Raw genomic sequence first — 27,037 nt, 5'->3', positions numbered from 1 at the left:
CATTGCTGATTATCAGGAAGCATGGGATTTTGGAAGGGGGGGCAAGGAAGTCAGTGAATTTGAAAAAGTATTATAGTGAGTATTCATCCAAGTGGTTTTTCTTCCTTGTTATATTCTTGAACAGCCTCACAGGCTCAGAATCAGGGACATGTTTTATCTTTTTTTTCCTAAGTAATGTTCCAGCCTAACTACGTAACTGAGACATGAATCTTTGTCAATTATTGTCGCTTGTTATTTATCTATACATATTTTAATTCCTTCTTTTGAATTGGGAGAAGAAACCTGAAGCTGAGGTTGTAACATACCAAAAACTCAAATTTAGATTTTATCATTACCTCCATTTAAATGAGCAGTGAGGAAGACCTAAGATGCTGTTTTTCTGGCACACGTGTATATAAAAGAGCCCAATATAATCTAGAGGCCTCAGAAAAACAGTCTCATGAAAAATGAGGTAAGAGGTAGAGTTAATTTTCAACTCCTCATTCTGCATGAAACATACACATATACACACTGTACCATTCTCCACGTTTCCCTAAGAGGAGCTGAGTCCTTCTGTAGTGATGGTTAACAGGGAGAAGGATGGGTATGTGGTTATATAGCTAAAGGTCATTCTTCTAGTTGGCAAAACAGGATGCATTTCCTGCTGAAAACATTGTGGTACTTGCTTTAGGTATTTACTGTAGACCTCATAAGTTGGTCAAAAAATAAACAAAAAAACAAATTAAACGTTATTATTTAGAAACCTCTGAATGTCCCTTTTCCCCTCGTGAATCTTACTGCCTCGGTGGCCTTATTTAGCTAGAGGCATGGGGCTCAGATGGACGGTGTTTAAGGTGGCACATGGAAATGTGGATTTTGACCAGCTGTGGTTATCCATGGAATCTTTGGCAGGAATTGGGAGTGTTCTCCCAAGTTTCCTGGCCATAGTCCAGCTTTAGTAATTACATTCTGCCCACCTAACTTTTATTTGTATTTCAATCAAATATAGAAATATTCTTGGTATTTTTTACTCAGTGGTTATGGAAAAAAAAGTATGAATTCTTCTGTTCCCCAACAGTGGCTGAGTTAACTCTTAAATTCATTTGAAAGATAACATCAATTGATAAAAAATAGACATTCTACAGAGTTGTACACACTAGTACTTCAGTACCCAGGACCCATATAGAAGTCCTTATATAGTCTTTGATTAATGATGACAATTTTTTTTTGAGAATTACAATGAGAGACCTGATGATTGACTGCAGTAGTTTTACGATTTCAGGTCAAGTCCATAAATATGATTGAGTCTTACTAAACACACTGGTATAGACACTATGGAGAATACAAAGAATTTATAAGGTTGAGAAAAGAAGAAATAACCATTTAATGACTAGAGAATAATAGAAGACAATATTTAATAAAATGGTGGATTGTGTGGTATAAATGTAAGGGACATAGAAATTCAGGAGCTGAGAAGGAGAGAACAGCCTGGAGTAGGATCAGTAGGCTCTTTAGCTGATGGGAATTGAGCTGCATGTTGAGGGAGCACAGGGTTTGGAGCAGGGGAGAGAATAGGGAGCTGGAGAAGGCATTTCTGAGAAGAGAAACAACTGAACAGAAACACAGAGACCCTGCAGGATTGGAGGCGAGAGTTTGTTTTCAAGAACAAATGGACGGTAAGACTGAATAAAGTAGTGATAAATAACAAAAAGGCTTGACTACAAAGCTCTATACCACATCGTTTTTCCACAAAAAGTAGAGAAAATAGACAAGTTCATAGCAGAAACTAGAAAAATTTCTACTAACCACTAAAACACCAAACGTCCTCATGCAGACTCATTTCACATCGGTCTCTTGACCTACATATTTCTGTATCATTATATTTTTATTTTAATATAGAACAACCCAGTATAATCACCTTGACAAATAGCTTATGTATATTACTCTATGTTTTCATTCCAGATACCATTTTAAGGCTTTCTTCCTAGTTCAGCCTCACGTTAGTTGTAGTTATCCCACTTGTAGAACTTTGATTGTTATTTATCCCGTCTTAGAAGTGACCTGCTCAAGCCACTCTGAGAGGCCCTTAGGCATTCCTGGGAGCTGCCTGAGGAAATACGTGCAAGCTAAGGGGGCTTTTAATCACAGTTCTGCTTGCTTTCTCTTTCTTTCTTTCCTTCTTTCCTTCTTTCTTTCTTTCTTTCTTTCTTTCTTTCTTTCTTTCTTTCTTTCTTTCTTTCTTTCTTTCTTTCTTTTCTTTCTTTCTTTCTTCCTTCCTTCCTTCCTTCCTTCCTTCCTTTCTTCCTTTCTTCCTTTCCTTATTTATTTGCTTATTTATCTACTTCCTTATTTATTTATTTATTTACTGTTGTGCAACTACAGCTGTCTCCATTTCCCCCCACCATTACCCCCACCTGCTACCTTCTTCAAGATAGCCAAGTCAAACCTTAGGGGAAACAAGTTGCGTGGAGGGCTTCAAGTGTGCGTGTTGGGACAATCACCTCGAATGAAGAATTGGTGGCCACTGATGCCTCTCCACAGACAGTGCAGGAAAATGATAAGCGTTGGATAAGCGTTGCTCAAGCAATGCTGCCATTCCCGCCTCACACGTCCTAGTTGGACACTGTCAGTACCACCATCTTCATCCTGTAGTCTGGAGAGAGAGTTTCCTCCCATTCAGTCTCTCCTGTTCATTTTCTGCAAGAGGGGTGCACTCTCACTTCCATTTCTTTATGTTACCAGGAAGCCCACCTCTTCCCTGGATGGGCTAAAAAAAAAAACCAAGTGAAAGTAAATTGTATTACGTGAAATAAATGCCTGAGTACCTCTGAGTAGCTCTGGAGAACAAAGTGAGAACAATGAGCCTGCTCTTCCCAGAGGAATGGAACACCTCCCACTGATGAAAAAAGGAGGCCCCAGCAGACAGAACAGGCAGTGTTCCATCGCTTCCAGCTAACTTTCCCAAATATTTCTCACAATATCCTTCTGACGCGCCCATGAAAACCGCCCTCCTTTCTGCCCTCTCCCCACTATCAGCTGTCTGAGCTCTGCTAATCACCAGGGTGAGGTTCAACTGGTGAAAACATGTTGCAGCAAGAGGAATGTACCCTTTGACCTTTTCCTTTTCATTGCCGGCTGCTGTAATATAAAATTTCCATTGTTGCAAGGCCAGGAACCATTTTTCGTTATCCCTGTCAGTGAAACCCACCCAGTGCTTATAGCAAAAGGAAAAAAAAAAAAGCCTGATTACCTCGGTGGGAAATGGCTCTTCAGCAGCCTTTTGTGAAACTAATGGAGCCACGGCTTCCTATTTCCTATCACCTAGCCTCAATCCTGGGGTCACTCATGCTCTGTATTGAACTTAAATGGTTTTCTGTTCTTGTCCTCTCTTGGCACGTAACTCTTACAAGCATTGCTGCACTCTGTGGATGGGCTCCAGCCATCCTCAACCTGTCTTTTGATGTGTCAGGAGAGTTTCTTCTGATTCCCCCAGAGTAGCCACTGGAAATGGCCTGTGTTTTGTACTTATTCTTGGACAAGTGATGGCTGGCCTCATAATCAGTTGACTGTTAGGACTAACTTGTAGGTAGCCTCACTTAAGAAGGAAGAGGGGAAATCTACCCTAAAGGGACTGTGCTTTGTTTTGCATGCAGTTTGTGATACCATCTTGCTTACTCCCAGGTTGTACCTTAGTATATAGCTAAGTAAATGAAACCCCCCTCTCTAGAGAGAACTCAGTCTAACCCCCAAACAATAACATTTCTATCCTTCATAAGTGAGAGCTGAATTGTTCTTCCTGGTGTGGTTTCAAATACTTTTTTAGAGAGTAGATTGGAGTGAAGCAAGAGCAAGAAACAGGAGACCTATTAGAAAATCATTCCAATATTACGTGTAGGCAGTCCTGCTGTCTGTAGTAAGGTAGATAGCAGTGGAGACAGAGAAATCAACAGACATGAGAGAGAATTAGGAATCAAATTAATGGAACCTAGTGATTGATTATATGGTTGGAGTGAGGCAGCAGCTAGAAATAAGGATATTGATTTGGCTGTGAAAAGGAATAACAGGGGTCAGGAATTTCTCTCTTGATCCCTAACTAAAGCCTTTTCTGGAACCTTATTGGAAAGAACTGAATGTTATCCTTCTTGAAAATGCATCCTAATGACAATTTTTCCTAAGTTGGAGGGAATGTATTGTTATTACATTCATTGTGGTGAATAGTGTTTATGGGATCCTTGATTTTCACCTGAAAAAAGTGTTAGTATTTTTCTTTCTTTCTATGACATGTACTGGGCTCAAGCATTGCTCCAGATACAGCCTCTCCGGGGTGTGTAGCACTCATTGAGATGTCCTCATCCCCCGAATACTACATCTTGGTTTACTTGATGGTAAATCAGAACCATCGTCTTTCCAGATAAAGGACAGTATATATTTGTTGAGTGTGAACTCAAAGCCCTCTGCTGGATCATGGGGTCAGTGTGGGAGAAAAGGGTAAAGCAGAAATAAAATAATTTTAATGAACTTATAATTTGGTAGGGGTAAAAAAATAGGTAAATACATAATTATCAGATGGGCAGATGGTGATGAGAGGCATAGAATTTATCAATTCTACGTCCTCTTTTTTGGTATTTAAACTTGTGTTCACATGTCTATCTCCTATGTAAAACTATGAGCTCTAGAGGTGTAAAGATGGTCTTTCATTTTTATGCCCCTCTCTCCCCAAGTCTAGTCCTATAGAGATGTGAAAAACTTTTTTAAATAGAAGGAGTAGAAACAGGGCTTAAAATGTAGGGGGTAAGGTTCTCACTTGACTGAGAGAAAGTATAAATTTTAAGGAAGGGCTCAGACGTACAGGGGAGAAAGCGGGAGGACTTCAGTCAGCCACTATGTTAATTAACCTGGAAAAGATGTACATAATGCTCTTTGTGACATAGGAAGAAGCACCATTACCTTAGTGTGAACAGACTGATCCATCTAAAGAATAGTAAAATTCATTGTGTTTAACTGATGGACAGGGAAAAATCCAAAGATTTTCTGTGCAATAAACTATCCCCTGCGACCATGTATTCATAGCCACCACACTGTAAGGATGCACATGTAAATCTACCTCTAGCTTGTTTCACAAAGACAAGCTCTTGTGGTCTACTAATAACATAAGAATTTTCTTCAGAAGACTACACCCAGCAAGTAGGAAACCAACGATTCCACATTCCAAAAATTAGCAAAATCTTATCACAGCTGAATGTGGCCAAGGATAGGGAGGAATTGAGGAATAAACCTACCCTCAATAAAAGAAGAAAATAAGTTAGCCAAGAAAAGCAAACTTTAGCTCTTAAAGACCTTAGGGAAAAAGATAAAAGTACTTCTGCTTAAATGCTTAAGGAATTTTCATATCTGAAAGACTTCACCTAGCATTTAGTGAGGATATGTACTGTATGTCCTAACACATATTTACTCTAAGAACACTTTCTTCGAATTTTCTTTACCATTGTTATTCATTAGTATTTGTTTTCTTTCCAGTGCACTCCTAAATGTGGTTCAGGATTCAAGCATCGGATTGTTCTGTGCAAGAGCAGTGACCTTTCTAAAACATTCCCAGCTACACAGTGTCCAGAGCAGAGCAAGCCCCCTACCCGCGTCCGCTGCAGTTTGCGTAGCTGCCCGCCTCCTCGCTGGGTGACAGGAGACTGGGGCCAGGTAAGGCAGTTGGTCTGTGGGCTCCTCTGAGGCAGCACCTTGAGACACTTAGGCTCATTGTAAGGGCTCAGGAGATGAGCAACAACACATAGAAATCTAGGTGTAAGTTCCAGCCAAGATGGAGGCGTAGGTAGAAACCATTCACTTCCTCGTACAACCAAAAGGAGGATAACGACCAGTCTAAAATCAATAAACAACCACACGTGCCAGAAAGTCAAACTGCGTGGAAATCTGACAACCACAGAGTTAAAGAAACAGTCAAACAGAACAACCAGACCAGTAAGGCGGTGGATGGAGAGAAACCACAGTGAGGCAGCAGGCTGCACAGGTAGGACTGACTTAAGGGGAAACTGAGACTCAGAGCTGGCTGTGGACTGCCGTGGTGGAAGAAACTCCCAGGCTCACACAGGAGTTCATTGGAAAGTGGGCTAGAGCCAAGCAGGGGAGCTGCATTGTTCCCCCTCTAGCCCCTCCCCCACAGGCAGTGCCCAGTGCAGCAAGGAGGGTTACCCTGCTCCCTTACAACTTAACAGGGGCCCCAAACAAAGAAATAGGGCCAAAATGAAAGAACAGAGCAAAACTACACAAAAAGAGCTAAGTAATGAGGTGATAGCCAACCTGTCTGATGGAGAATTTAAAGCCCTGGTAATCAAAATGCTCATAGAACTGATTGAGCTTGGTCGAAAAATGAAGGAGCAAATGAAAGATATCCAAAATAAAATAAAGCAAAATATTCAGGGAACCAACAGTGACAGGACTCAAAGCAATGATTTGGAACAAAAGGAAGAAATAAACATCCAATCAGAACAGAATGGAGAAATAAGAATTCAAAAAAATGAAGAGAGACTTTTGAACATCTTTGACAACTTGAAATGTTCCAATATTCGAATTATAGGGGTGCCAGAAGGAGAAGAGGAAGAGCAAGACTTTGAAAACTCATTTGAACAAATAATGAAGGAAAACTTCCCCATTCTGGCAAAGGAAATAGACTTCCAGGAAGTCCAGGAAGCCCAGAGGGTGCCAAAGTTGTTAGCCCCAAGGAAGCATACACCAAGGCACATCATAATACATTACTGAAGATGAAGAAGAAGGACAGAATCTAAAAAGCAGCAAGAGAAGAGGAGACAGTTACCTACAAAGGAGTTTCCAGTAGACTATCAGCTGATTTCTCAAGACACCTTACAGGCAAGGGGCTGGAAAGAAGTATTCCAAGTCATGAAAGGCAAGGACCTACATCCAAGAATACTCTTTCCAACAAAGCTTTCATTTAGAATGGAAGGGCAGATAAAGTGCTTCCCAGATAAGGTCAAGTTAAAGGAGTTCATCATCACCAAGCCCTTTTGATATGAAATGTTAAAGGGACTTACCTAAGACAAAGAAGATAAAAACTGTGAACAGAAAATAACAACTAACTCACAACTCTCAATAACTGAACCTAGAACTGAGGTTCTAAGGTTCTAAAAACAAACTAAGCAAACAACTAGAACAGGAATAGAATCACAGAAATGGAGATCACATGGAGGGAAATTGGGGAAAAGGTACAGGGAATAAGTAGCATAAATGGTAAGTATAAAACAGACAGAGGGAGGTTAAGAATAGTATAGGAAATTTTGAAGCCAAAGAACTTACCATACGACCCATGGACATGAATTAAGTTGTAGGGAAAATGCAGGTGGGAGGGGGTGTGCAGGGCAGAGGGGAATAAAGGGGGGAAAATGGGACAATTGTAATAACATAATAAAATATATTTTTAAAAAAATAACTCTTCTTAACCTCACAGAAAAGATATGTGGGTATTGATTGACAGTCTCTGAAACATCATTAATACTTACCCTTCAATGGATTTTTCTGTTGGAGATTATGCATTGGGAAGCAAGTATATAAGGCTTTTAGTATGTATTTTAATATTAGACTCATTTCCAGTTTACATCCCAATTCCTTTTCTTTCTCACTTACTTTAAAATTGTGTTATCTTGCTGAAGGCACCTTAAATCCTTTAAAAGCAAACTAGTATTTTTGGATAGAAGGAAAGTTAAGTATTGTGTGGTTTGTTTTTTTTTGCATGTCAAAAAGAGAATCTATTAAGTTACGTTAAAAAATAATGCATTTCACAGAAGCAGTTGCCAAAAGTCCGGCCAAAATTTACTGTGGTTAGAGTACAGTGGTATCTGATGACCTCTTCTGTCACATTTTGGAGCAAAGAGTTTCAGTCCCCACTAAGGCAAATAAATATACTTGCTTAACCCTGTTGGGAGACAAAAGAAATACGATCATAAAATAATTAACATTTGCATTTGTATAGCAAATGATAAATAACTTGTTTTTATATAATAGTTTTTATTTTAATTTACAAAGTTGTCACAAGGAATACACAGGAGCATTGTATGAAGTTAACTTTCCACTGTAGAAGTGTGACAGTATCACATATATAATTGATATTATGCTATTAAAGAATCAGTACAAACATGCTGTCATAATTTTTATTTAAACCAGGTAGTAATTCTCTTTTTTATACATTTTTCATTGCAATGCACTGTTAAGTGTCTTTGAAAGTGCTTGTGTACTCTCCCTGGCTGGTGTGGTTCAGTGGATTGTGCACCAGCCTGCAAACCAGAGGGTCACCAGTTCAATTCCCAGTCAGGGCACAAACTGGTCGATCTATCTTTCACACATTGGGATGTTTTCTGTTTCTCCCTCCCTTCTCATCTCTCTAAAAATAAATAAATAAAATCTAAAAAAAAAGAAAATTTTTGTTTGTTAGTGATTTCACCAAATTTACAATTATCAATTTGAGATTATACTTTTAAATGTCACAAGTCCTTTTCTTCTCATCTATATTTTAAATTCAGTTTCTTAAAATCGAAATTAACCATTGAAAAAGCAAAAATGCTTTAGTACATCTTTATAGTGCATTTATGTGTTATTCTGCATTTAGAAACTTAAAAGTGTCTATGCACATCCTTGCAAGTCCCATCTGTGCTTTGAGAGTTTTTGCAAACAAAGTCACCAGCCTCGGTTTGTTTGCCTTGTTAACATCACCATGGCCCATCTCAGCACTGGTTAGCTCCTCATCCCTTTGATCTCAAATCTCACAGGCTTTCTGGTATTTTGGGTGGCAGACCCAAAGAATAAACCCAGCTTCATTCTTCAGCCTGGACAACGCATCAGTCTCAGCTGAAACTAAGCCACTCAAAGTGTAACTTCAATTCTGAAATAACTAAGTCCCTGAATAGATGAAAAAAGAGAGGGATGCATGCAAATTGGCTGATATCAGACCACTTCTCAGGTTTGTGTGGCTCATAGCACCTTAGAGAATTGTGGTACTTATTTAAACTCTTTTTAAGAAAAACTGGCCCTGTCACCAGGCCCCGCAGCAGTCACTGCTATTACACTGAACTAGGGTCTTGATCTGGTTCAGAGCACTAGTAGTACACTATGGGTTGTCTGCCCAGAGCCTGCAATAAGCAACGAGCAATAGTTATATCTCAGTCCTAGATTCTCTGATTATTCTACTTTCTCATGAGGAGGTTTCTTACTAGACTCCTATTAGAGTTCACCAGTACTGCTTGGAACTGTTGGAATACTAGTCTAAGAAATCTTCATCTGATGACTTCTGAGAACTGTGTTGCTTCTACTTTCTTGGGTATGAACTGATCCTTGAATTTCCAAACCAATTCTCTAGTAGAATGACCTAGTCGTACACCTCCCCAAGATGAACTATGCATGGGCTTTAAATGCTGACGTACATGATATTTGAAATGACATAGTATCTTTTTTACTTCCTGAAAATTGAGATCAGTATTTTGTTTCTCTCTGTCTTTGGGTTTAGTGTTCTGCTCAGTGTGGCCTTGGACAGCAGATGCGGACCGTGCAATGTCTCTCCTACAGTGGACTGGCATCTAGTGACTGTTCAGAAACTGTGCGGCCTCCGTCGATGCAGCAGTGTGAAAGCAAATGTGACAGTACCCCCATTTCCAATACTGAAGGTGAGTTTCCCAAGAAGAAGCCTGTGGTCTCCAATGACTCACTTGTGCTGATTCCTAGGGTTTGAAGAGCCCCATCAAACCAGTGTTTGTATGGAGCATTTATTTATGAAAGCTGTGTATGTACTGGGTATGTGATCAGAGAACCTAAGTTTTTTTTCAGACTCTTCTACTAACTGTATGACTTCCTTAAGTCACTTAACATTTCCAGAGCTAAATTTACTAATCCATACAATGAGAGATTAGAGTGAATAATTACTAAAGTCACATCTGCTCATATGTGGAATGTGAAATGAACAAAATAAACTAACAAACAAAACAGAAACAGACTCACAGAGAAAAGATTGATAGCTCTCAGAGAGAAGGGTGGGCTGGGTGAAAAAGGTGAAGGGATTAAGCAAAAAGAAAGAAACCTCATACACACAGACAACAGCATGGTGATTACCAGAGGGGATGGGTGCAAGGAGAGGTGAAGGAGGGAAAGGGGGATAAGTGGTGATGGAAGGAAACTTGGCTTTGGGTGGTGAGCACACAATACAATATACAGATGATATATTATAGGATTGTACACCTGAAACCTATATCATTTTGTCGACCAATATCACCCCAATAAATTCAATGAAAAAAAAAGTAAATAGCCCTGACCAGTGTGACTCAGTTGGTTAGGCATCGCCCTGCAAAGCAGCAAAATGAATGTCACTGTTTGATTCCCAGTCAGAGCACATGCCTGGGTTGTGGGTTCGTCCCCAGCTGAGGCATGTATGAGAGGCAACCAGTCAATGTTTCTCTTTCACATCAATATTTCTCTCCCTGTCTTTCTCCCTCCCCTCCCTTCTCTCTAAAGAGAAGTAAAATCTTTAAAATAAATAAACAAATCAGAATGAAATACCATCTTTCATTGGGGTCTCTATGGATGATATGGGCCACCGCCAGAACCTTGGGGCTTATTTAAACTATAATACCAAAGTTCAGGAAACGATTCCTCTCCTAACATTTTATTATGAAAAGAATAAAAAATTTCAAACATACAGCAAAGTTTAAAGAATTGTACAGTGAACATCCACCATCTGGATTTTAGCATTAATATTTTACTCAACTTGCTTTATCACATGTATATCTATCTGTCCATCCCTCAAGAGAATGGTTTTTTAAAAAAAATATGCTCCATTTATTCAACCATTAATTCATTTACTCATCAAACATACCTACCATGTGCCAGGCAAAGATACTGTGAAAGGAATACAAGGTGTCTGTCCTCAGATGGACTACAGTTTAGTAAGGGTGGCAACATGTGAACAGGTAATCATCACAACTAGGCAGCATTGTAACAGTGTAGAAAGATGCTACAGGAGCCCATAGAGGACAGGGTAATCAGCAGCAGCATCGTGGAGAAGGCAAGCATGAGTGGGTCCCTTGGGTGGGTCACAGTTTGCCAAGAAGACATTGAGATTCTGGGCATTCCTGGCAGAGAGCAAGAGTATACAGGCACAGTGGCGTGGAGGTTGCTCAGCAAGGCTGCGATGAGCAGGCAGAGGAAATGAAACTATAAAGAGAGAGGGAGGACTTGGGTTCAGAGGGTCCTGTGTGCAGTGGAAGAAAGTTAGGACTCTATCTACAAATGTAGGAAACAAGGGAAGGAAATTGGGAGTGACATGCTTAGGATGGCCCGAGTGTCAAAGAGCAGAGGGGGGGCCTTCTCGTGGGGGAGAAGAGTTAGAAAGTTGTTCAAAGAGTCTAGGGCTAGAGATGATAAAGTCTTGAACTAAGGCAGATACAGCAGGGATCAAAAGGAGGCTAACAAAATGAAAACAGGAAAATAAAATGGAAAGGAAAAAAACTAACCTGATGTACAATTAGACATGGGGCTGAGAGAGATGGAGGTGTTCAGTAAGACTCCCAGGGTTCAAAGATAATTATTAATCAGATAAGGAATTTAGGTATCTGTAGGGAAATGAAACACATTAGTCCCCCCAAACCATAGTAAAATAGTGGAATTTGAATAAAGTTTTTAAAAATAAAAATAGACTTCTGGCCAAGATGGAGGCATAGGTAGACACGCCGTGCCTCCTCACACAACCAAGATAGAGACAACAACAATTTAGAAACAGAATAACAACCAGAACTGACAGAAAATTGAACTGTATAGAAGTCAGACAACCAAGAAGTTAAAATAGACCCATTCATCCAGACCGGTAGGAGAGGTGGAGTCCGGCAGCTGGGCCTGTGGGTCAAGGCATGGAGAGCAGAGAGCATTGGGACTAGGTGTGTAAGGCATCCGGAGTGCACTAGACTGCAGTGGGTGGACCCTGAGTGCACAAGTGGCAGCTGGCAGACCCAGAGAGGCGGCAATTGTGAAGCAAGGCACTGCATGCACCCAGGATCCCAGCGCTGGGAAATAGAGCCTCGGGACACTGATTGAAAACACCTGTGGGGGGTTACGACGCAGGGAGAGACACCGCAGCCTCACAGGAGAGGTCCTTGGAAAGTCCCATGGGGTACACAAGCCCACCTACATGCGAATTGGTACCAGAGGGACCCAGTTTGCTTGGGGGAAGCAGCGGAAGGGACTGAGGTCCAACGGAGAGCAGAGCAAGGGACATTGTTCCCTTTCGGACCCCGCCCCCACATACAATGTCACAACCCAGCGACTGTGGTGCCCTGCCCTGGTGAACACCTAAGGGTCCACCCCTCATATGTAACAGGCATGACCAGACCAAAGGGGGAAAAAAAGGATGGTTCAAACAGAATTGAAAGCCCCACACTAGTACTTTTAAGCGACCAAGAAATAGCCAACCTATCAGATGCAGAGTTCAAAGCACTGGTGATCAGGATGCTTACAGAATTGGTTGATTTTGGTCACAAATTAGATGAAAAAATGAAGGCTACAATAAGTGAAATGAAGAAAAATGCATGGGGAACCAATAGTGATGGAATGAAAGCTGGGTCTCATATCAATGGAGTGGACCAGAAGGAAGAAAAAACATACAATCAGAAAGAATGAAGAAATAAGAATTCAAAAAAATGAGAGGCTTAGGAACCTCCAGGACATCTTTAAACAATCCAACATCCGAATTACAGGGGTAGCAGAAGGAGAAGAGGAAGAGCAACAAGTGAAAACGTATTTGAACAAATAACAAAGGAGAACTTCCCCATTCTTACAACGGAAATAGACTTCCAGGAAGTCCAGGAAGCTCAGAGAGTCCCAAAGAAGTTGGACCCAAGGAGAAACATGCCAAGGCACATCATAATTACATTAGCCAAGGTGAAATGAAGGAGAGAATCCTAGAAGCAGCAAGAGATAAGGAGACAGTAACCTACAAAGGAGTTTCCCATCAGACTGTCAGCTGATTTCTCAAAAGAGACCTTACAGGCAAGAAGGGGCTGGAAAGAAGTATTCCAAGTCATGAAAGGCAAGGACCTACATCCCAGATTCCTCTATCCAGCAAAGCTTTCATTTAGAATGGAAGAGCATATCAAGTGCTTCTCAGATAAGGTCAAGTTAAAGGAGTTCATCATGACCAAGCCCTTATTTTATGAAATGTTAAAGGGACTTATCTAAGAAAAAGAAGATAAAAAATATGTAAAATGACAGCAAACTCACAATTATTAACAACCACACCTAAAACAAAACAAAAAGAAACTAAGCAAATAACTAGAACAGGAACAGAACCACAGAAATGGAGATTACATGGAGGACTTAGCAACAGGGGAGTAGGGGGAGGAGAGAGGGGGAAAAGGTATGGAGAAGTAGCATAGATGGTAGGTAGAAAAATAGACAGGGGGAAGACAAGAATAATATGGGAAAAGAAGATAAAGAACTTAGAAGCTAAAGAACTTATGACACATGGATATGAACTAAAGGGGGGAATGTGGGTGGGAAATGGAATGGTGTGCGGGTGGAGGTGAATTGAAGGGGGTAATGGGACAACTGTAATAGCATATACCAATAAAATATATTTTTTAAAAAATTTCAAAAATAATGGAGAGATTGAAGAAACAGATGGAGGTGATAGTAAGAGAAAGAAGATAAGTTGAATGTCACCAAAATTAAAAGCAAGCAGTGGGAAGAAGAAACTAGGAAGAGGAAGAAGATAAAATCTGCCACATTCCACATCTGCTTTAGTTGTTATTATTATTATTATTATTATTTAGTATTATTTCTGAAAGCCTGCAGCTAAGAGTTGAAGCATTTATAGGCTTGATCTTGACAGACTGCCCCTGATGAGGGTGAATGCTGCATTGCAGCCGAGAGTGAATTACAGTCATGGTAGGCATCACCTGCATTTGAAATATGCTCAGAGTGATTTTTCAAGTGCACTGACAGCCCAGACTAGCCTACTCAAGCTCTATCTGGAAATTCTATCCCAAATGCCATTTATTCATCTTTATACAGTTTCACGTTCCCTGGTAGTTATATGATGAGTCTTTTCAGTTTTCAGCTGCATAGGGTACTCTGTCACTAGTATTTGTTGCTGCCAGGTAATGATTCACGGTGTGTTGTGAGCTGGTTACCAACTGGGGAAGGTCTGTGGTTGGTTGTACATTGGTTTGCCAGCCCCACCGTCGAACTGTGGTTTTGGTGGGTCTCGGTCTCCCCCAGGTAAATGACTAGGAAAGCCTGGGAAGCTCCAGACACTCTCATAAAACCCCTGGAACGAACCAGCTACTGGATTTTGGGTTTTAGACAGCATCCAATGTATTAAAGTCAGTGAAGGGGACTGGTGAAGGTGAAGCCTTTGATTGCAAGGAGGTGAGGAAGACCCTTTATGCTTTTTTAGCCATTTTTAAAGAGCTCATAATCCCCCTTGGCATCCCAGTTCACATTCCTGTACATCTGGTTTAGAGGGAACTCGGGATTTGTGTTGGGATCATGTAAACCTCAAGGTTCACTATAGGTGGCATCCAGGGAATGAGACCTAGGTTAGAAAGAAGCAGAGAACGCATAGAGAGAAAGGGGAGGCTTAGTCCCAGGCGGGATGAAATCAATCAGTTCCCTAGTTGGTAGAATCACTGCTTTGAGGATAAAAGTTTGCTGTTCCCAATGCAGTGAATGATATCAAATCCCAAGCAAAACCTATTTCCATCCGGTCTGAATAAGTACAGTGTCCAGGGCTCAGGTACGATTTTATTAGGAAAAAGTACAGCTGAGCTCACGTCCCCGCCCGTACCACACACGCGCATGCGCACACCTTTCTTGTTTCCCTTCCTGCGCAGTTCTGCATCTCCGCGGGCAGTTTGACAGGCACAGCTGGTTGTACTTTTGTAATCCAGAAGGTAGACCCTTAGGTTGCTTAGGTCATAACTCTACTCACTGCGTTCTTCCTCTGAATGTCAGAAAGAACCTACAGGCACAGAGGGCATGCATTCTCCAAAAAAAGATGCTGAATTGTCCAACCAGGTCATGGAAAGCTATGTCCCTGTGATCGAAACTCACTTCAAGGATACACTTAGGCAGGCTTTGCAAGGTTTTAGGAATTAAATATAAGAGTTCTGCATTTGGGAGTTGCTGTTGTACTCCTTGGACCAAGCCGAGGCATCAAAGTCACAATTAATCTGAATCTAACTCCATCCTACATTCATAGCCTCTGTTCAGTATGAGTATTTTGAAACCATGACTTTTAGGTCCAGGTTTTGAAAGATTAATGTAAAGCAGCTGGGAAAAAAACCCACTGGCACATCAATAATAAGTAGAGTCAGGTGTTGCCTGTGAAAACAGGTTGCCTAAATTTTATCATTCAATTCTACCCAAAGCCCAAGTTACCAACCAGCAAGACCCAGCAAAACCTGGCAAGTGACTTAAGATGCTAAGAATGGGTCTAGTTTACATCGCAGGGCCTAGCGGCTGGTTTTCAACCCCTGGATATATTCCCAAGTCTCCCCTAAGAAGAATTTGGGGATACTCCTTAAATTCTCCCTCCCACCACACATCTCTGGCCTTGGGTAAGGTGAAACTTTATTTTTGGATTGGGAGAGGTACATGTTTTTTTAAAGGAGAGACTAGTTAGGTCAGCAAAATATTCCTAGAAGCCACACAGTAAGGACCTCCCACTCTTCCAAGAGCCTCACAAGAAGAAAGGTAGAAAGAGTGTCTTGTCATCATCCCCCAGGAGGGTACTTAGCTATACATGATGATAGAAGAGCAAATCAGGCTCCTTCATCTTAACATCCTTGACCTTTCTGGCTCGGATTCTACTCCTTAAGAAGCAGTAGACATAGTGTATCTGTATGAAGAAAATGTGATACATCCATTACAGAGAGATTATGTTACAAAGATTCTACCTAAACTAAAAGATTCCTTTTACTACATCTCCAGTGTAATTGTTTATTTTCAGATTGTGTATTACTTGGACATAGAGAGACTCTTACTTCATAGATATTTTAGATATTAGCTAGATATCAAGGCCAACTGAAGACGGTTTAGAAATTAAAGCAGAACTTTCTGTTACTGTTTTGAGTTCAGTGGGAAAATGTGGTTTAATTTATGTGCAACTTGTCCAGAAGGGTTTTATCACCAGTGTAAGCTGTGTATGGCTCAAAGGTGGGAGTTAAAAGACTGCTCCACACTCTCAGTGGGTCTGAGGAGGAGGCACACTACTGAGTGAGGCATTTATAATTAAGGCCCTCAACTGCATCAGCAAAACACCCGTGAGTCATTCCAAGCGCTCAACAAGTCAGTCTTCTCTAAGCTAAGAAAAGTGACAGAGGGGCCTGAACATCCACATAATTAAAACTGGTACTAATGTTTTCTAGTACATTTAACCTCTATAATAAAGGGACTTTAAATGTCTTGGTGTGTCTAAAATCACCTTTCACTCATGTAATTTTATACAATTTAGGGATAAAGATACAGCTGAAGAAAAAAGTTCAGGCTATTCTGAATGCCTTTGACCTAGAACCCTCCTTTCAAACAACATTCTTCCCTGCTCTAAGGTGGCAGACCAGACCTCCTGATAATGGCCTACGGGTTGACTTACCATCAGTGGTATCAGCCAAGAATACAGAAGTTTTGGCAGGCAGAACCCTTCTTTTTTCCCACTCAGATGCTAAAAATACTGCCAAATAGAGTGGTTTTGGAGTCAGACAAACCTGAGTTCTGGTCTCAATTTCTCAGCCAACTAGCTGTGTGACCCAGCATGGCTTTGTGACCTTTTGGAGCTTCAGTTTTGCCATCTGTGTAAAGCTGATGTTTTATACATTTAAAGGGATTAAATATATAAATACATAAAGCCAACTAAGACAGTTCCTGGCACATCGGAGGCATTTGGTAAATTATTTTTAGTGTTATTATTACTAGATTAAGCTCTTATGGAGTTAAAGACAGAATAAAAGACCAGTCATAGTTCCCTTTGGTGAACAGATTTTCATCAATCCAAAGACTGATTCTTCCAGGTGGGCAGTCTGTAGAGCACAAAACCAAAAAGAAGGAAGGGAATGATCCTTGTGCCCCCCCTCCTCTGTAGGAACCCCCATACTCTGTCTAGGCTGAATGTCCTTCTAGGAGTCCAAGTGTCACCGTATTTAGCATCTCATCAAGCCCAATCTTGGATCACCCCCACCCAATCATAATCTACCTGCTCCCTGTTTAGTATCTTCTGTTTATTTGCTCTCGTGTGCCAATGTGTCACCCTTCCTGGGAGCCTATGTACATATTGATGTGGATCCCAGACACACGGTACAGCATGGCTGTCTCCCTGCCAGGCGTGTCAGTGGCAGAGTAACGAGAGAGCCAGCAAGCGGCGTGCTCTGTGTGGGTGCCACAACGCATGCTTTAGATGTTTTACTTCTGTAAGTTCCACAGCATCCCGTGAGCAGGTCTTATCACCGTCTCCATTTCGCCGATGAAAAAGCGGTGGTCTGGAGAGGCAAGGTGACTTGGCCTAGCACGAGCACACATTGGGAGGAGGCAGAGCCAGAGTTCACCCGGGGGCCTGACTCCAGGCCTGCGCTTCTCAGCGCTGTTTTGTGCTGCGGGTGCAGGCAGGTCCCAGGACCCTCTTACGTGGTCCCTACCTCCCAAGCTTGATCCTGCTCCCGGAACCAGGCTAACTTCCTGCTTTGGGTCGAGGTAGTCAGAATCGAGTTAGTTGGGAACGAACCAAACAGAGGTATTGGGAAATTCAGAGACGGAACACCTGGCAGCTGGTCCCCAGTCTGCCCCTGGGCTAGACACTGCTGCTGACCCAGGAGGGTGCTTGGGGCGCTGCATGCCCAGGAGCGGTGCCTCATTTCCAGCACCTGCCTAAAGAGCCAGATCCCAAGTATTTGTATTTATGAGGGCCTGAATGGGTGGGCGGAGGAGTTGGAGGGAAAAGCAATTTATCAATATTTTATTTTACTCTATATTTGTTATGTATTATTGAATCTGATTCCAAAGTTTAAATCTATAAGGAAAAATCTGTGAAGTTGCTTGTATTTTGCTCTTCTCAGAGTTTTCCTGGTCCAGTGACTCCCATAAATGGAGTAATGAGTCTCCCAATAAAGTCGCATATATTCCCAGGAAATATTCCCTTTTTGGTCAGCAAACTGGCTTGTACCTATAGGACAATGTTTTCTCAATAGTGATCTAAATGTTGCACCCTCATTGAGAAGTTCAGAGTGCAACTCACTGGTATCAGCTAGTAAGAGATAATAAGTAACAGTGGTCACCGGGCCAGGTGGCTTGGTTGGCTGCAACATCGTAAGGCTGTGGGTTTGATTGCCAGTAAGGGCATGTACCTAGGTTGCAAGTTCAACTCCCAGTAGGTAGTGTACAAGAGGCCAGGGTGCATACGAGAGGCAACAGGCTGATGTTTCTGTCTTCCTCCCCCACCCCCGTCCCTTCTCTCTCTCTCCCTTCCTTTCTCTGTAAAATTCAATAAATACATCCTCGGGTGAGGATTAAAGGAAAAACACATAGGCGTCATAATGACACTAGTTCAATATCCTTCCCTAATGGGGGACTTTCTGTGCACAAGATGGCAGCATAGGGTACACGTGTTACAGACAGGGTGGGACCTCTCATCATCCCTCTTTGCTGACGAGGAAACTTAGGCACGGAGAGGTTAACCGCTTTGTTCCGTCATAAAGTTGTAAATGATAAAGCCAGGATTAAACGCAGGCAGTCTGGCTTCTAATTTTATCTCCTTGTACTATTAAAACAACCAGTCCTCCTCTATCTGATTATCAGCTAAATCATTTTTATATTTTGGCAAAGAAGGCCAAAGCTAAAGTGTGTTTTGCGTTCCAAGCCGCCCGGCGAAGCCCCGCTGCAGCGTCTGTGCGCCAGTGGCGTCCCCGGGTGGGTGGGCGGACGGGCTGCCCTTGCAGAGGGCGGCCTGGGATTGAAGGCGAGTGAGCCTGTGCGGCCCCTCTCATCGCTGGTGTCAGCTCTTCCTGCCGTTTTAGTAACTATTGTTACTTTGACAATATGTCCCTCTTGGTTACCCTGATAAAACTTTTTTTTCCCCACAAAAATATTCTTAGTCTAAACCTTTTTTTGGTTACTGTTGACTGGTCATGACAGAGAGGAAAAGAGGAAAAAAAAAAAGAAACAAGTGACCTCCAAATTAAAATACGTGGAGATCTTTTCACCTCAAATTTAGCTCAACAAATAATTGACTGATTCCTTTATTTTAGTGCAAAGTTTAAAGAAAGTTTTTACATCTCTCCTACATGCTCTCAGCCAAAATGTTAACTTACTGAGAATCGTGTTGTGGAAAGTTTCTATTCAAATTTCTAACTTCTATTCTCTCTGTAAATCAAATCTTGATTAAGAGAGTTCAGTGGTAGCAAAGCTTACATTTTCAGAGGGTTGGAGGTTATAGTTCAAAGGTTCAGGACTTTCACTGAAAGAACTTTGAAAGTGAGATCGGTGCAATTGTTAAGCTGACTTTTCAGTAATAAGAACTCTAAACTTTCTTCTGCCTTTGCACTTAATTTCCCAAGCTTATCAGATGGCTCATGTACCATGTACATGATTTCTTTGAGCTTTGGAGAATTTCTGAAGCCAGGAAAAAAGCAAACAACAACAACCAGAGCACTGCTCTGTTCTGCTAAACTTCACGCAGTGTTCTGCCTGATTCTAATTACCTTCAGCAATTTACCCAGGATGCTTCAGTGTAACCACCTGGAAAAATGAGGGCGGAACTTTGATTCTGGGAGGCATATGGAAATTTAATTACTAGGTTTACAAACTATTTAAAATCCCCAGATAAAAGTGACCAGAGGACTGGAGAAGAATATCATTATTAGCAGTAGAGGGGTTCTTGCGGGGGGACGTCACTGAGAATCAAAGGCTTGTGTCCCTTTCTCTGAGATTCAGCCCTAAGCCCCATCTTCTGTAACCAGCCTCAAGGGGAGATGGAGAAAGAATCATTTATTCACCTTCTGGCTGCAAGAAGTACAGGCTTCAGGCTTCCACTATGGCAATTCTAGCACTGAGGAGAAAATACACATAGGAAAAAAGAAGGCCATGTCTCACTTCCAAATTAAAAAAAGACATTTCTACATGTTTCCATAACCCACAGACTGCTGCCATTTGAGGCCAACCCCTCAAAGTTTCCCTCTTTGTCTAGTGTCGTTGCTGAATCTAGGCCACTGCCAGCAATCCTTTCATTCACCCCGGCCCATCCTCACGCCTCCCAGATGCAGAGATTCTCCCGAGACATGTGTACTTTGGTATCAAACAATGCAACTCATGTTTGATTTTGGATAACCTTGCACTGCTGAATAAAATAACCCTTGAGAAAGAAGCAATAAAAGCGCTGTAAGAAAAATGACTCATGTTTCGAAGCTGTCTAAAGTGATCACTTATCCAAACAAATGGTAATTCTTTCAAGACATAGTGGGCATGCACCATACTTATAAAAGTCTGGGAGGAAAGCCTTGCAATCTTTTTTTTTTAATTTGTGTTAAAATGTATCAAAAGAATGTTTCTGGTAGGCTGTCCCAGACAGGGTAAGCTTAAAAATAAAAACAAAAACCACATGGATGTGAGAGCCAAGGTGGATTGGCACAAGGGGAGGTCCTTGCTGAACATCCGGGCTTGTCGGCTTGTTTATGTGCTTGTTTATGTGCCTCTAATTGTTTTCCATTCTCTGTCCCCATTGGTTAGAGTGCAAAGATGTGAACAAAGTGGCTTACTGCCCGCTGGTGCTGAAGTTCGAGTTCTGCAATCGAGCGTACTTCAGACAGATGTGTTGTAAGACCTGCCAAGGACAATGACCCCCGGAAAGCCAGAGAGAGAGCCTTGTCATTTCTTCGTGGAAATGTGTCCATCAAAGGGAGCCACCCAGAGGAAGAGGATTGATGTCCTTGCAAATACATTACCCTGTGGAAAACGTAACCACTGGTCAGCCCTAGCTGACAGGATTTCAATATTATTTTAACTTCTGTGAAGTAGGATTTATTGATCCAAAGTGCTGGACACAGTTTCAGGAGGGAATGCCAGATTGGAGAGATCCAAACAGCACAGGGAGACTTGCTTACTGTGGAACGTTTGTGTTCTTTTGAGTAAATCCAATAGCCTGTTTACCTCCTTGGACCATTAAGATAATTTTTATTATAGATTTAGCAATGACACTGAATCCACTTGTATTTAAAACTGTTTAAAAATGTAGCTGTTATGATTTGGTCAACTATGGAAGTAAAGAAGATTCAGAAACCTTAAATCATAGCTTAAAATATTTACTATACTTTATCTCACTACCACAGCACCACGATTTAAATTCTAAAAATGGGCTTTGAACTGTAATTTAAGGAGCAATTATAAGTCAAAAGTAAGGAAAGCTTGTATGATTTTTCTTCCTTCTACTTAACTTCCTTAAGAATAAACCCCCTGTTCTGAACACTGCTGTGAGCCATGTAGAAACCACGTTAAACTGAACAACAGTGAAGGACTCAGTTGGAAGCGGCGCATCCGTCTGTCCCTGCAGCTGTGCAGGTCTATAAATTCAGTGCTAGAGACTGTGGCCAACCTGCCATTGTGCAAGTGAAGCTGAGATTTCCATTAAAAGTTTAAGAGAAAAAACATTTCAATGTCATGCCGAAGCCAGCCCGGGGGGACGGTAGAGGCTGAAGCACCGGGCCCTTTGCTGCCACCCCGCAGGATGCCTCAGCTCTTAGTCTGAGTCGCTGGGACTCGCTTGTGTTTACATCCTCACCAGCCACAGGGCGGCCTCTGCCCTGCTGGGTCGCTGCACGCACGCTAGGCTTACTGAGACGATGCCATGTGAGAGATAGACGGGCTCGGTAACAACGAGGGTCTCGCTCAGACCCTTTTGCTGACAATTGCGGTGGGTTCCATATGTCCCTTCTGCGGCAGAAGGGCATTTATTTATATGGGAGCAAGTGTGTGTGTGTGCGGGCGCTTTGGAGTGTATGGGTAGGTGAGTGTGCATGCGCATAAATGTGCTATTTCTGTGAGGTTTGAAGTAGGCAAGGGATAACAACCAAAGAAGAAAACGCATGAAGACTAGACATCATAAAGCATACTTTTAATAGTCACTCAACCAAGACTTTTATATTTTTTATGGATACTCTTTACAGCAACTAAATGTGAAACCTAGTTTCTTGAGCAAGTCAAATTCTAGAATCAAATCGCCCTGATTTAAATCAACTCCCTCATCTATTCCCTACCCACAAGTTTCACATCATGCTCATCAAAAGATCTGACAGTGAAAATTTCTTTAAAAAAGAAAGAAGAAAAAGAGGGTACTTGTTTCTTACTAACGTTTTGTACTTGAACACTCGTAGCTAGCGGCGGTTCTTGATGAATATGCCTTGTGTCCTGCACGTGTGTCCACCATGCTACACCAGCACCTCCGGCTCCAGACTCATGGCTACTTTGTAAAGATGCTACATGCGGTTAAAGAGTGTATTTGACTTCAGTCCATCACTGCGCTCTGAAACTCCATGTCAGGCATATGGCTTATACCATGACCTAATGTGGATGGTTAGGTGCTAGCAGAAAGGAAGAGAGCCTCACAGACTTCAGAAACCATCCCAGACTTCAGATTTGCTGTGGAGAGTCAGCACGGGTTGTTGCTCTGTGTGCTCAGGCGTGGTCATTTATGTCTCATCACCAGCTGTCTCCACCCCACGGCTCACCTCCCTGAGCCTCCCAGGGAGAGCTATTAACAATAGTTGAGAGCTGTTGCCAGGGCCCCTGTCTGGTGCTGCCCTTACAAGACCAGCCTCAGTGCCATTTTAGCTTCATTTGAAAGGAGGGCGGCCTGTGGGCAGTGTGGCCCCAGCACTGAATTTCCTTGGTGCTCTGCAAAGAGCAGCTCACTTGGTGCTAATGTGCCCTGGTGAAATCAACAAAAGGGGAGTGGTTCTGTAGCATTCTAGACACAGGTTCTATTCGGATCTACTTTTCTCCAACATAAAGATCAGCTCATGTTTTTCTTTCAAAAAGATTTCTTACATGACTGCTTAAAGGCTATTTTTTTTTAACTTCACCTGGAAATGACTGCTGTGAGGGCTGTCCTGGGCACCCTGCAGACCCCTGACTCGTGCTGGGAGAGGAGGGCACCAGGGAGCGCCCAGGGTCAGCGTCAGGTCACCTGTTCAGGAGGAACCAAGCACAGAATGTAACGGGACTAAACATCTTCAGATAGGCCCTGAATTTAAATCTGAGTGAGGGAGAAAATCACGTTCCACAGCACATCACAATACCACTGCTACTCTCTAGTCAGTCGTGATGTTCTTTTCCTAAACAATAACAATAAGGTCTTCCCCAGAGGCTAAGCCACAGAGGCAGACCCTCCAAAAATAGTGCGCTGTATAGACTACTTAGGGACCCCCAAGGAAGCCGGTACCCTGCGGCTGAGAGCAGAACCTACCACTGGCATAAAGGCCCGCCCTACACTGAAAGGGAAATGTACCCAACTGATTAAATCCCTTGAGACGCATATGACTCTCCAGTCAGTTCATTTCTTTAGGAATCTTTTGAGTGAATGTCACATAGGTATCCTTAATAATACAGAATGAAATTACCTTTGTATCATTGTGATTAGTTGTTGCTTATTATTTCGTACTCAGTATTAATGTGGTACACTGTTACTTTTATTTTTTGCTTTTGTAAATTATATTCTAATTTATTGCCATGTTTCCTAACACTTGTCCTTCATTCATTCTCCTGCTTGTACTGAAAATGAAAAGTCATTGTAACACTTGATGGAGTGAAATTCCACACCAGGCACAGATTTTTTAACATAGATAATTTAGTAAAAATAAAAATTCAGCTTGTAAGAATGACTCAGACAGAAGTTGTCTATTTCTTGAATAGCTGGTATTAAACTCGAGGCAGGAGGAATCTGTCCCTTGGAATAACACAGCTACATCTCCCAGATTTTCCAGGTAGTGCTCAGGAGTGAGTTCACTTGAATCCTTATGTTTAATACTCTTATTGCCCTCCCCAGAGATCGCACCTATTTTTATTCATTGATATCTAAACGCAAGGGCTTTGGATACTTCTGGTGGGGTCCTGTCCTCAGAGGCCACCAGTCAGCTATTCTAAGACCAGAAAGGAAGTCCAGATTGGCCACTGCCTCTTCCTGTCCATCCCCTCACTCACAGCTATTTGCCCCCTGCTTTTGTCTTTCATGTAAATTCTTTGGCATAGGAAAGGATGCTAAATAAAAGAATTCATACTTGAAGTAGTTTTCTTCTCAGAGTCAACAGGGAACATAGAAAGATTGTCTTTGTTGAGTTCGGGACACGATCTTATGCAAAGGAAACTCAGCAGCTAATAGGCTACTTAGTTATTTGAGTAGTTTCCTAATGACAACTTCATCAATTACGTCAGAAGATATGGAAAGCCCAAGCATGGTCGTGCTTAATCCACTTAGCCTCATGCCTCATACACACACATTCAGTCTTACACATTAGAAGTCAGGTGAGATGATCAGATAGTCTTGGGTGGGGAGTATTTCCACCGCATCATCCCAGAAGCCAGAAGTGGCCGAAGTGCTATGAATGCGCAGTTAACGAGAAGACCATGGGACCCACCGTTGGAACTGCATTCGTGAAGAGCAGACCTGCCAGGAGTTGGAGAAGGGGGAATGCCAAGACACAAGGCCTGCCTTAGCTTAGATTCCTCAGATTCGAGTCTGTCTTTTCATCTATGGTTGTTTTCCAGCTTTCAGTTAAATGTTTTTCCCCATTTGAAATATCTAAAGCAGGGGCCCCCAATCCGTGGCCTGTTAGGAACCAGGCTGCAAGCACAGCTCACCTGAGCTCCACCTGCTGTCACCCCACTAACCCCTGCCTTCCACCAAACCGGTCCGTGGTGCCGAAAAGACTGCTGATCTAAAGCACACTGTCCTACTTAGGACACTGACCCCAAGACAATCTACCCCCCTTGCAGTTCCTGCCACCCTCCAAGGGGGCACTTGGGTCATTCCTAAGAATGTATGCCCCGAAAAGCCAGGTGACTTCTTTTTCAAGTAAATTAGAAAGAAAGTTGGATATTGACCTCCGCAAGAAAAATGTGTGAATTGATTTGACTAGGATAAGAGTCATTACTTTTTAAAAAGTGGGGAGGAAGTGTGGTCACAGAAAAGAGAAAAGATCAGCCACTGAATAGGAAAGTGATGGAGAATCTGCATTTGGAATTCTGTCTCATTCGTATCACCAGAATGTGTGGAATAAACTCACAAAGGTTTTTTAAAAGAACAGCTGTTCACAATGGTTTTATGCCTCAGACTTCAAAACCTCAAGCCAGGACTTAAAAGGAAAATGGTCTTTTTTCCCATCTCTTTCTCACAGGGTTATTTCTAGCATTCCTCGTCCCTCATTTTGTCCTCAGACAGTATCCGAGGCCAGAAGTGAAACGGTGGTTTGAGGGCTGGCTTCACTGTTGGGGGTGGAGCGCCGTTAAGCCTGTATTGTCTCTTCGTGGATGGCTCTTGTCAGCCCACTGAAAGCCTTGAGCTGCAGAGGTGATGACAGCTGATTTTCAGGGCAACATCCTGTGTTCACTGGAACAACACTGGGTGGTTACACAAGGGCCCAATAGCACCCAGTGTCCCCCACTCCAGGGTCTGGGGAGCCTGAATAATCCTATTTACTCTGGTAACGGAACATCAGACTGCCCAGTCCAATTTCCCTGCCCAAGACCTTAAGTAAGGCTTCTGAAGTTCAAATCAAGGGGTCTCTTCTTGGATCTTCACTTGGATACCTTACCTGACAGAGGAGTTTCACATGAGAAGGGGCAAGTTCTCACACCAGCTCCAGACCCCCCAGAAGTCACAATGCCTCCCTCTGGTCAAAGGCTCAACACTGGGTGGCTCCTACTAGATCCAGAATAGGAAATGTCTTGGAGGAACCTCGTCTGTGTCCCCAGTGAAGGTGGCTGTGAGCAGTAATTGTGAGACGAGGCCCCTAAAGTCCCAAGCAAATGGGGTAGGAGGACTTTCTGGCCCAGGCCGGGTGCGGCCTCTGTGTCTAGAGAGTGGCATCAACTGTGGGCATTCATATACACAAGCATTATTTTCTGAGTATCGGCTGTGCCGGCCCTGGGCTAGGCCCTTGCATGCGCCCTTGTATTGAAGGGGTTACAACTAAACCATGAGGACAATACTATCAGATGCCAAAACTGAGGCTCAAGGAGGCTCAGCTGTCAAGGGCCACAGAACCAGTGAGGGGAGCCTTGCCTCTTCAGCACACGGACGAGGGCTGTCTGGTCTGCATTTGGGACAGGGAAGTTCAGAAGGGTGCTAGACAGAAACCGACTTACCAGCCCAGAGGAGACGGGTCCTCCTTCATGGGAAGCATGGGCCCAAGAACTTGAGAGGGACTTCAGGGGTCAGGAAAAGGGAGAACTTCGGGCTCCTGTCTCAATAGGTAGTAGTGGTGTTCGCTATGAAAATTCCTACATCTGGTGACAAAATTGCAAGTGGAGGCCCAAAGTGGTTTCCAAGCATGTAGTTAGAGTCTGTGGGAAGATCAGAGCCCTTCGAGGATGGACAGCGTCTGCACTGGTAGTTAGCAGCCAAACACAACACGAAGGCTCCCTCTCCCCTGCAACGTCCTGTTTTGAATCATAGAGCCTGTTCCTGCCTGACAGCCCCCCGCACCATTTCCAGACATGCCAGATGGCCTCGCTGGCCTGTTTCAACACACTGGAGCTGAATGATTCCTGGGTTGGCTTTGGGGTAAGTTTTTAGAAAGAAAGATGGGTTTTTCTCTGTCTTAGTCAGAGCAGGACCATTGGGGCTTGAAAACCTGGGCCATCAGGCTGCTGGCAGCAAGCACATTCTTTGACCTTCTGTGGTGGGTCCGCAGAGTGGAACCAGGTGTTCTTTCAGCCCATGCCAGAATGTACTGGCCGCCCAACTGGCCACCTGCCTCCACCCCACCGACGGGGCTTTGGCTGGCCTTCTACCAAACAGCTGTGC

The 27,037-nt window shown here is 42.7% G+C and overlaps 1 protein-coding gene across 3 annotated transcripts in view; it reads left to right on the top strand.

The window, feature by feature from the left end:
* Positions 1-23,894, top strand: part of ADAMTS6 (ADAM metallopeptidase with thrombospondin type 1 motif 6) — a 240,312-nt gene extending 216,418 nt beyond the window's left edge. For 2 of the 3 annotated variants that reach the window (XM_036020332.1, XM_036020333.1), the window contains exons 23-25: positions 5,497-5,673; positions 9,503-9,659; positions 20,749-23,894. In XM_036020332.1, coding sequence (XP_035876225.1) covers positions 5,497-5,673; positions 9,503-9,659; positions 20,749-20,858 — 444 coding nt within the window. In that variant the 3' untranslated portion in view covers positions 20,859-23,894. Of the gene's footprint in view, positions 1-5,496; positions 5,674-9,502; positions 9,660-20,748 lie in introns of those variants that run through there. The other variant, XR_004901934.1, reaches the window with a different exon arrangement.
* The last annotated feature ends 3,143 nt before the right edge of the window (positions 23,895-27,037 follow it).

Source organism: Phyllostomus discolor, chromosome 3 (genome assembly GCF_004126475.2).
Source record: "Phyllostomus discolor isolate MPI-MPIP mPhyDis1 chromosome 3, mPhyDis1.pri.v3, whole genome shotgun sequence".
Lineage (NCBI taxonomy): Eukaryota > Metazoa > Chordata > Mammalia > Chiroptera > Phyllostomidae > Phyllostomus > Phyllostomus discolor.
This window is presented reverse-complemented; position numbering and strand designations above follow the sequence as displayed.